Source organism: Sitophilus oryzae, unplaced genomic scaffold, assembly GCF_002938485.1.
Source record: "Sitophilus oryzae breed Bouriz unplaced genomic scaffold, Soryzae_2.0 scaffold_165_pilon_pilon, whole genome shotgun sequence".
Taxonomy (NCBI): domain Eukaryota; kingdom Metazoa; phylum Arthropoda; class Insecta; order Coleoptera; family Curculionidae; genus Sitophilus; species Sitophilus oryzae.
In genome coordinates this window covers 1,596,678-1,608,510 of record NW_022146347.1, presented here as the reverse complement: position 1 = coordinate 1,608,510, position 11,833 = coordinate 1,596,678, and the positions used below count along the sequence as shown (strand labels likewise).

Sequence of the window (11,833 nt, the reverse complement as noted above, 5' to 3'; positions counted from 1 at the left end):
GTTTATATTTTCAATGATTTTAAATATTTGTTGTATAATATAACCAATATTATGGTTCTTGTATTAATTATTATTTTAAATTAAACCCAACGTTGCCACACACAAAAAATTTAGAGACTATTATTATTTTTAAAAAATAGGATCTAATATTTTAAAGTTTAGTTTGACATCTAATTTGTTGTAACTACTTAAAAAAAATATTTATATTAAATGATTTTTAATATGTTAATATTGATAAAAAAAAAAAAAAAAAAAAAAAAAAAAAAGATTAATTAATTTTAATTAAACCAGTCTTTGCTTAAAGCAGTTAAAAAAATAATTTTACTAAAAAAAAAAAAAAAAAAAAAAAAAAAAAAAAAAAAAAAAAAATATTAATATATAAAAAAAAATGCAGAATATATAGACTTACTATCCCTAACTAACTTAAGCCAAACAATAATATTCTTTGCTAATAATCAAAACTTAATACCAAAAATATGGCAACAGCGCCCTTCATAATGTATTTTCTGTGAAAATACTAGCACCTCAATTAAAAAAAATTAATGTGTATTTATAAATACATAAAAAAAAAAAAATTTCAAAAGATGACCGGCTTCTTTCATAGCATTTGCCACCGACCGCTGTCAAGTTTCTCGGAAAGAAAACCCTACGTCCGCCGGGCCGAAGACTAAAATTCAGTGGTGGTGGGGTTAATATTTTTATTTTTTACTATTTTTTTTTTTTTTTTTATTTTAGAATTTCAAAAAATAATTGAATGAATTTTAATCAACGATGAATTTGGTTTTTTGCTGCCGAATTACTACAATACAATATTTCAGAGGCAGATGAGCTGATCTATCGACAAATTTTTTTATTCGAATAGTATTTTCAACGAATGTTTTTCTACTAGCTATCGAATTATTCCAATGAATTACAACTATCGAATGAGTGATTTTCGATAGTATTTTCATTCGATGATTCCCACTACTATGGGGTGTTAAAACTTATTTTTTATTTTTTTTTTTTTTTTTTTAAAATAAAATTATTACACCTTTTCTGTTTGATTGACGTCTAGGAGCTTGACCTCCGTCAAACTGGTTCATCTCAATTGTCGTTTTCCAGCCGTCTTTGACGGCGTTTTTTTTTCTCGATCGCATGGTACCTATCCTAAAGCAAAGCATTGAAAACAAAACTTGTCTAAAAAGTTTGGTGCAGTCCCAGCGGTGAAAGTTTGTCCACTGAGAATACCTGCATTGAAACTTTCTTTATGTGGTTGCTTTATTGTAGAAATTTCAAAACTTGGATGGCTAAAGATGTTATTATTGCTAGATTGCTAAGTATAAAAATATAATACTATAGTTAAATTCACGCTTTTTCTAATGCTGTTCCTTGTAGACAACAAAGTCTTAGGATTTATATTCACAATTGGTAACGATCGTACATCTTACCAAAACCCTTCCGAAACGTTATGTAAAATTTCAGAAATTTATTCTACAATACTATCAAGTTGTGATATTTATGTATTAACATAATTTGCTAACTTATGAGACGCATTTTCTCTATAAGGAATACATTTTAACGAAGCTAATGATGTTATTGAGATCTTTAGAAATTAGCTGTAGATATTGTTTAACCTCTTGTAGATACAAAACAAAGCAGAACCGGGGCAATGATGATATAAAAAATAAATCTTATTTACGTGAGGAATCTCGTGAGATGGTACATGTTTTTTGAAACACCCTTTATACTAACATAGCAAATCTCGTTTTTGGGTAAAAAAATAAAAAAGTTATAAGGGTGTGCCACTTTTGAGAAACACCCTGTAGATACATATTAATTGTAGTATTTTGGAATGAAAATTTTATGACAAATCCACTGAGAAAAAAATACAATACATATTTAAAATAAAAAAACATCAGCTTAATTTTAAAAATATATTTGAATAAACATGTATACCCGTGGAATGTTTAAAATGTGCAATGACATTGCCCGTTGCCCGTTTAATTTACAAAAAGTGACAAGAAAGCTAATTTGGACGTTTTTCGGAACACTGAACCATTATGTAGATAGTTATCGATATGTTTTCAAAGCCCTAATACAATTATTTAAAAAAATATATCTTTTAAAATAGCAATAAAATCCACTAAGAATGAGGAAACAATTAAATTAATTACCTACATAAAATATTATAAATAATTAGACAATAACAGGATTTTTTTTCTAAATATTGCAAAGATCTTACCAGTAATATAATAAAAGCCTCCAGATATAGAGCTGACCAGAGCGACATCGGTGACTTTGCACTTGAACTCTTTACTGATATCGTCCAAAAATATCCCGAAGCAGTACGCCGATCCGTCTGCGCAGAACAAACACACTAAACCGGCTAAAACTATACACCATCCCCATCCTCCGTCTGGAGGTATTACCACTATGGCACCCTCAAACTCCTCTGGATTGAATGATGATTTTGTCAGTCGCAATTTGAGATTGGATGGTACTCTGGATATTTTCGAATGGAGGGAAATCCTTGTCGACATTTTGACGTTGTCAAATGTGACTCAAGTCATTGTCAGTTAGAGTGCTTTTTTATAAAGCTTTGATGAAAAGAAATAAATGATAAACAAGTGTCTTTAATTGTTTGTCATTTAATGTTAAGTTATAAAACTTTGTATACCGGGTGGTGCATGGTCGTTGGAAACATAGGAAATCCCTTGTAAATTTTGAACTGTCCAAATATTGGCTCCCCTGTTAATTTTACAGCAAATTTGTAAATAGTTTTTTTAAAGCTCTGCGTATGCTGAATGCACGTGCCAACTGTGAACAATTTTGGACAAGCCGCTTTTAAGTAATTTAAGAAAAACTGCATCTATTTAAAGTAAAACTGCACAGGTAACAATGCAAAACGAGGTAAATGCCAACATACCTTGATTTTGCCATGTTGTTATCTCATGATTTGGTCAATGTCGAATTGTACCGTATGATCGAAAGAAAAACGGCGTCCAGTTGGCTGGGAAATGACGATCGATGGCACTTCCCATATAAATTTACATATAAAATGACAGAGATTTTCATTTCATAGCCATCGCTCTGTATTTCACGCAGTTCAAATGTTGACGCATTGAAATAATATTAAAATCGCGGCTTGGTCAATATTTAAGTATTTTAGTTTTTAATAGTGCAGTTGTTGAAACTCTAAAACACTCAGACGAGGTTTGTGTGATGTAACGCTGTTTCGGGTAGTAAAAATTAAGTGAAAAATAACCCGAACTAGGTATCACATTGTGTTATAAAAATTTCAAATAATGTTAATAAAATTGGCAAAAAAATGTTGTGCTAATTATTAAAATTATTTTTTCCAATATGTTCCAAATATGTTTCAGAAAATAAAAAACAAAAAGAAGAAAAACATAGTAACAAGCCAAGGCATGAAACCAGGCACAGAGCCTTAGTTATGGTAAATTCAATGTTCTTTTTTTATATTTGGCACATTTTAATTATTTTGATATAGGGTTGCCCGGTGGCGTAGAGGGTACAGAGATTGGGTCAAATTCGACGCTTTTTAGATGAAACACCCTTTTCTATATAGGAGATAGACAAAACTAATAGACTCAATTTTGTCAAAACAGTGTTGAAAACCGCATATCGTTATCTGTTACCGTTTATGGGTTACGGGGTGTTTTTCAAAAATATGCGCTTTTAACAAATCGCTGTAACTTTTTGTTATAGGAAATTTGCTTTTATGAAAACATTTCAAAGCACCTTTTATGTAAATTTAATGGTTTAAGTATATTTCTTTAAAATTAATAATTTAAATTATCAACAGAAAATGTGATTTTTATATGGGACACCTATATATTTTTAATTAATTGAAAATAATTTAAATTTACCTTTCAAAAATATTTTTTTTTTCTTTGTTTTGTTATATTCCTCTTCGAGATAGATAGAGTATATAAAAATTCCTTGCTTTAAATGGGTAGGCTTTGAACGGCACAATGCAAAAAAAAAATAAAAAAAAAAAAAAAATAAAGGAAAAAAAAGAAGAGAGCATCTCAATCTAAAAAGTTTATTAGTTGAGTACTAATTATAAAATTAAGAAGCCTTCATAAATATATCAATATTTATTCATTTTTCTTATTTTTTAAATTTTCACAAAATTTACTTCCTAAGGCGACTATTAGGGAATGAACAAATTATTTTGTGTATATGCGCGAGTAATATCGTGATAGTGGTGTTGGTCCACTGTTTATTCATGTAGCTATAGTGTCTGTCCTCCAATTCGCGAATTTCAAGTTCCAGAGCTTTACGCACTGGGCTACTCAGAACGGTTCTGAAGGGAGCTGTGCGCGATAGCCTGGCGCTTCCATATGGCGCGGAACAGTTCTGAATTTTACTCGTGAGAGTATCGCCGTTCTTGAACAGCCGGTTAAGTCACGCTGCACACAACTGCGTGCACATGGAGGATAAGTAAATGGTGCACAGGGCTGTGGGTAGCCAGCAAGGAGGGTAAAGAGAAATAGTTTTGCACCAAAGCCTTAGGCACAGATCTTCGTAAATAGACCTTTTTTAATAAATAAGTGACAACATAGCATTTTTCTGTTTATATTTTGTTTGTATATCTTGTGTACCTTCTTTTTGTATAGTAAGATTATCTATTTTCTCTGTGGTAAAATCTATATCCTAATATATCTAGTTTATTTCAGTAAATCTTATTTGAAATAAATATTAAATAAAATTTATTTAATTCGGATAAGTTCTTATTTATCATAAAAGCTAATGCTAATGCTAATTTTTTATATACCTAAGTTTTTAATACAATAAATATTTTTATTAAATCTAAACAAAAACAAGCAGATACATTTCTGAAAAAAAAAATCCAAATCCAAAATCCTACACCAGTTTACTAAAGTCAATACAAATTCAGTGTAAATTGATACAATTTATATATGGTTAATAAATATTAGCAGAAGAGAATATACTATTTATTTTTATTTTTTTTTCCAGATGTAGTAACATATTTTGCAGTCTGTCATTTATTTAATCCCCACCAGGCTGACCGTATACGACAGCAGGAGGCAGTAATTTTTTTTGTATTACTCCGAGGTGCCCAGTTTTGCAGTATGGGAATAAATAAATGACAATTTCTATCACATTTTCATACATATGTAAAAACCGGCAACACTGTAACCGGCCCCCTTTTATTTTGTGTCCCTCTCTGTCAACCGGTCAATTGTATCAATTATCCGTGCTTTCATTTTTCTGGCACTAAAATACAGACCACAGAGGACAGCATGAACTGCCTAGGAATGGGTGTAACCTACTCTGGTCATTTTAGCAAGTGTGGGTCTGGATTTTAGAGCGTGTCCAGACAGAGAATAATATATAATGTCAGTGAACAGACAGAGAGACAAAATCAAAGCGGCATACAGTGTTGCCGGTTTTTATCGTAGTGCCAGTTTTTTTTTGTAAAAAAAAAAAAAAAAAAAAAAAAAAAAAAAAAAACTATCTAAAAACTTTCATTAATATATAAATTACATCTGTAGTAAAATTATCTCTAACTGGTGAAAAATAAAGGTCCAACCCTAGATGCAACATTTTCCATAAACGCTTACTTGTGCGGCCTTGAATAACTACGGAAAATTTCTCTCCAGGTTTGCTGACTGTGAAAATAAGCACCAATCTTCATCCTGCCTCCTGGACTATTATATCAAGTAGTGTCTGAGCTTTATCAATTATGACGTAATATATTGGAATACTTACATATCGCCAATCCAAATACGACTGTGTAGAAGAACTGGTACTCTTGCGACAAAGACAGTCCACTAAAAATGGTAGCTATTCCTCCCAGCGTCAAAGCAGCGTTCGTCACAAATAACGCGTTAACACCAGGAAACGAACTAAGAAGTCCACACAACACCCTTCCAATCGTGTTAGCTATACCGATGGAAGACACCAGCAGCACAGCCGTCTGCTTGGGCATATGCCCCGTCGCCCTGTCCACCAAGTACATGAAAGGCACGTAGAAACCCATCATGGTAAAGAAACCTCCCACAGATAGGATTATGAAGGAGGGACTTTTTAACAGGCTGAAATCTAACATGGTCGTGAGCGCTCTTATTACAGCTTCTGGACAGCATTTGCACGAATTCGCTTTTTCCTCCAATATGTCGTTTTTAGTGGGTAACCTAGTCACCGACAAATTATAAGCTATGGAGCCCTGCGAGGTGTACTGAGGCAACCTCGTCAAGCTCTGTCCAACAAAGAAATATCCCTTCTGACTCACACTAGGTCTATTGATTGTCACGCTTGCTCGAAAGTAGAATTGAATGTCTAGACGGGTCAGGTTCGGTTTGGATAGACCTCTGGTTAAAATTGACTTGTCCGATTTTAGTTTGTCGTTGTGCGTGATGAAGGGGACGCTCAACCTTTTTTCTTTCAGGTATTCGGAGTTGATGCTGGATGGGGCGTGAATGGTGTGATAGACGTCGTACATTTTGTCCTGATCGGAATTGTTGTTAAGTTTGTTTATATGTTCATTTTCGTTTCGACGGTTTCCTCATTTTTGCTTTCTGGGTGATGAGAGTTTCGCTGGGGTTTGAGAACAATTCTTCGCCCCAATTCGATCGATTTGAGTGTTGTGTCTGTAAATGGCCTAAAATATAAACGGAGTCATTAGTATCTAGTATCTGCATTGGAAAAATGGTATGTAAATAAAAATCTTTATGCGGAAAGTTTTCCGATTATTCTTTCGTTTGACATTTTTTGTAACGATATCTTTTTCAACAATTTGAAACCATGTTACTACCGTCAAACCAGGGTAAAAGTAGGATGAGGACGATTGTTCTTTAGTTGCATTTTTTAATAAGAAACAAAAAAAGCTTGTTAAGGTGATTCGATTCACAGAAGACTTAGAAATTTTCTGAAAACGGCATTTAATTGGCCGAGGTTAAAAATATAAAACTACCGACTTACGTCCGCAACAGATACAATAGTTCTGGAGATATTGTCATTTAAAATAAACGTTTTTTTTTTATTTTCAATTTTTTTTACAATAAATCCCGCAAAGTAATCAAGATACCGGGGTTTTCTTCATAAGTGTTTGTCAACTCCTAATTACGCACACTTTTTGTCCCATTTATAACAGAATTCGAATCTTTTCGTAGTTTCACAGGATCCAATGTTGAGCAATCGAAATTGTCACCACCCTATAATTTTTTTATTTTTTAGATATCTCTAAGTTCTAGGAGTAAGAAAATATATTTTCATAATAGAGCACTAGATGTATGTTGGTGGCTTCTTAAATAAAAACTGTTTTTATAAGAGGAACAACTTTTTATTAAAGAACTAACGAAATACAGATAGCAAATAGATTAGTTTGGTTTGGTTTGATACACCTATTTGTAGTTAACTTTTTGAAATGTTTATAAACATGCAGCGTTCAATGCAGAATTTAGTCGTATTTTAGTTACCCTTTAATAGCAAGTAGTAGAGATAACTTTATTTTTGAAAATGACGAACATTACACAACATTACACAATGTGAAAATATGAGGAATGTACCAAAGTTATGCTGCAGTCACAAATATACCCCAGTTTACGGTACTACTACTAAACCGATTCTTATAAAACATTCTACTGATATTTACAAATTGAGTTTTCATGCCATTTCAACGTTATAAACATTTCAACCATTCACAACTCTTTGTCAAATGTCTTACCTAAAAAGTACTCCATAGATGAGACAGCTCAAAACAAGGACGGATTGGATGAGAAGTGCGTTTCTCCATCCCAAAGATACGATCAGTGCTTCGCTTAGTGGGGCGAAGACGAAGGTTCCTATTCCTGAACCACAAACGGCTATTCCCGTTGCTAGAGCTCTCCATCGTTCGAAATAGAAGCCCACTGTTATAACGGATGGTACGTAGATGAATCCGAAACCTATCCCTAGAACGATAGAAAACAAAAAAGTTTAGCATGATGCTGATAGAAAATGTATCTAGTAGTTTTTATAAAAAATATATAATATAAATTTTAATAAAGTGTTCCTTAACATTATACACGCTCGAATAAGAAGCAAATGCGAAAATTATTTAGACTGACGCAGTTCGCTTTTAGATATGCCCTAGGTACCAGGGAAGCAATGTTTTAGAATTAGAATTAGAATGAGTGGGAGGGGGGTTAATCACTGCGACCTTACAGATCTATTGTGTCCCCCTTTCTTGAGTTATAACTCATCATACAGTCCCAGGGCTTTGACAAAAGCCAGTATCTGGGACGGTTTTATAGAGGGTCGATCTCCATCTCCAATATCAGTCGTACCAAAGTTCATGGCACGAATGGTTGTCGTCTCGGCGCACTCAGTGATGAGGTGTACTGGTGTTTCCCCATTTTTCCTACAGAATCTGCATTCGCCGTTTCTTCTTAGTTTCAATCTACTGAGGTGTTCATTGAGGAGACAGTGTCCTGTTAAAAATCCCGTGACAATCCGAAGATTGTTCTTACTTAAATCCAGGAAGATCTTTGATTTTTCTTGATCGTAAGCCCTCAGAAACTTCTTCGAGTGTCTTAGACCGTTGCAAAATTCCCATTCCAGGTTGCGGATGGAGTCTTCTAAGTTCTTGAGTTCCGCCTTGAGTTGGTTACCACTTGGAAAGCAGAACGGTTCTGGTCCAGTTCAGAGAAGCAATGTTTGCTCTGAATGTTCTTCTCCAAAAGTGTCGCCACCAACGTAAGGATGTTTTCGTGTGTGCCATTGATTATGAAAAAGCCTTTGACAGGGTGCAACACGAAAAGCTTATAAATATATTGAGAGACACTTGAGTTGATGGAAAAGACTTACGCATAATTAAGAATCGGATGTACCGGCGACAGAAAGCAGTCGTTCGAGTCAATGAAAGATTTACAGATGAACGTCAAATCCAACGAGGCGTTCGACAAGGATGTGTCCTGTCTCCGTTGTTGTTCAACCTATTTTCTGGCAAAGTTTTTAAAGAGGCTTTATATGAAAAAGAATGTTCCTAAGACAAAGTTCATGGTCTTTAGTCGTCAGCCATACCTCAACGCGTCACTACAGATAAATGGACAAAACGTCGAGATAGTATCCAATTTTAAATACTTTGGATGCTACATCACCGAGCAACTTGACCCGGATAGGGAAATTAGATGCAGGATTGAATCAACCCGTGCAATATCCCAGAAGATGAGATCACTGTTTTGTACTATTAGTCTGAACTTAAAGCTGAGACAAAGAATGATTAAATGTTACATCTGGTCTGTGCTGTTATACGGACCTGAAATCTGGACACTGAAAGCTTCCACAATTAACCGCCTGGAAGCATTTGAAATGTGGTTACATCGACGAAGAATACCATGGGTGGCTATGCAAAGAAACGAAGCAGTTTTAAACAGGACAAATGCAGTCCGTGAATTTTTGACAACAGTTAAATGCCGAAAGCTGTCATACTTCGGCCAAGTTCTTAGAGGAAATCGTTACCGATTGTACAACTTATAATGAGGGCAAAATAGAGGGCCGCAAAAGAGTAGGAAGAAAACAAAAACTCCTCGTTGAGAAACATCCGGGAATGGACAGACATACATAGCGCCGAACAATAATTGTTTATAGTCGCTGAAAATAGGGATCAACTCGCCATCGTGATTGCCAACGTCATGAGTCTCTAATATCGTAAGATAGAATTACAATATTACTATATATTTTGGAAATGTTTTGTTTTCCGAAAGAGTGAGCAATAAGTGTAGTTGGATCAAATACACTTGGACGCTGCCCATTTGCGACGCGTTTCGTTGGATTGTACCAACTGATTTAAAATCGGTTGATACGACCTTCAAAAATATGAAAAACTATGAAAAATTTTCAAAAATGTTAAAAACTTTATTCAAACTATTATAGAATTTATTTGAAATTTGCTGTGATAATGATGATGCTGATTAAAAAAAGATAGTCTCGTCATGGAGTTGATCTTTATAAGAAGAGCTTACTTTTCAATATCAATTTAGAGTTATTTGTCATCTGGTATTAACTCTCAGACTACGCTATATTATATCACCTCGTCTTAAAAATACGCTGCCAAGAAATTGTTCTTTAATGCGTCTATTACATAAAGATTGAATGAAAAAATTCCAACACGATTATAGAACTTGATATTAAGTTGTGAACCATTGATAAACTTTTAACATTTCTACAACTGCATATATTCTCAGCAGTTTGGACAAATCTCAGTCAATAATAATTGAATTAAAAAAAATATACACCAATCTTTCATGATATTTACTAAAAGTTACTTTTTGAAAATTTTGACACCTTAAAATTTTCTTGTATTTTAAACTTCAATAATTCATTAACTTCAATACATTTCTTGTTCTGGTGGGCCGATTTTGATAATTTTTTAAGCAAAATGCCATTTTCTACAGTAAATTTTTTATCAACGCCACCCAATTATTTTTCTTTCGTATTTTACCGTTGAAAATGTCATATGAAATAATACTGCGGTATCTGCGAAACCATTAAACATTTTGAAATACTTTAAATACAAAATTTTTTTAACTTTCCGTTTAATAAAAAAATAATATACAGGGTGTTCCATTTAAAAAAAAACCAAAGAAAGTTTTTTATATTAACACCCTGTATGATTCAAGATTGCGATATATATAGCAAAGTAAGTATGAACCATTCATTAATCATTCTATGGTATGAACCATCTAACCAGTTTGGTTTTTGTAAATATCTCTGAAATTATCGAAATATATTTACTCATAACTTAGAATTACGTAAAGTGACCTGAAAGGAAGCCAAAAATGCAATAATATACAGAGTGTTTTATTTAAAAAACTCATCTTGATCAACTCACACTTTTTTGTGTCACTCTATACAGGGTTGTTCACCACATACGACACGGAGTATTGTAGCTAAACGATGAGTTTTTTACAAATTGTAAGTTTTGGGTTCGATGAAGGACTATTAGAGGTACAATTTAAAAATAATTTTACAATATAGTGTCCCAAATAAGTAAAAAATATCAAAGTTGTATTTTTTTAAAGGGAACACCCTGTATATTATTTCATTTTTAGTTTCTATGATTAAAATAAAGGTAAATCTGATTAAGGTTTATTATACTTAAACCTTACCGTTTTTGAAATATTTTCAATTTTGTGAAATTGCAGTAAAAATTTTAAGGCTTCATTTCTCCAAGGGTATCAAAGTTTTTAATACTAAATATTTACTGAAGTTTATTTATTGATCAGTTATTTTGTTGCAATAATAAAAATAATACTACCTTATACAGAGTGCCTAAAAATGTATTTTAAATAATTATTAGCTTCAAACGGCAATAACTTGTTTAATTTGTTGTTTAATTGTTTAATTTAAACGGAATACCTTGTATATTTTACGAGAATCAGATGCACAATTTAATTGTCTATCAAATTATATTATACCATTTTTTACCTATCTCTTTAAGTTTCCGTAGAAAATGCATTTTCTTATAATTTAGAACTTATTTATCAATATACCCATGGAATATTGACATTTTAGATTATTTTTAAAGATGTACCAAATTTTTAAAGAGTGCAGATACTAATATTGTCGATATAATTTGTTTATTTTATTAAAAAATAAAAAAACTGTTTAAATATTTGTTAAAGGGGACCAATTAATATGATTCCAGTATTCAAACTACATTAACTGACTGTTTGCGTTGATTAATAATAATTGCTCCAAATACTAAAAAACTGAATTTTGTATGGGTATTAGACAGTATGATTAAAAGAAACACCTTAAAAATGATATTTCATTTTTTAATAAATACTCATTTATAACAACAGAGACTTTAATTTTGATA

General features: G+C 32.5%; 1 protein-coding gene across 1 annotated transcript in view; it reads right to left on the bottom strand.

The window, feature by feature from the left end:
- LOC115880851 (monocarboxylate transporter 12-like) overlaps positions 1-11,833 on the bottom strand; it is a 71,724-nt gene that overhangs the window by 11,739 nt on the left and 48,152 nt on the right. The window contains exon 3 of the mRNA XM_030898165.1: positions 7,697-7,922. Within this exon, the coding sequence (XP_030754025.1) occupies positions 7,697-7,922 (226 nt within the window). The remainder of the gene's footprint in view (positions 1-7,696; positions 7,923-11,833) is intronic.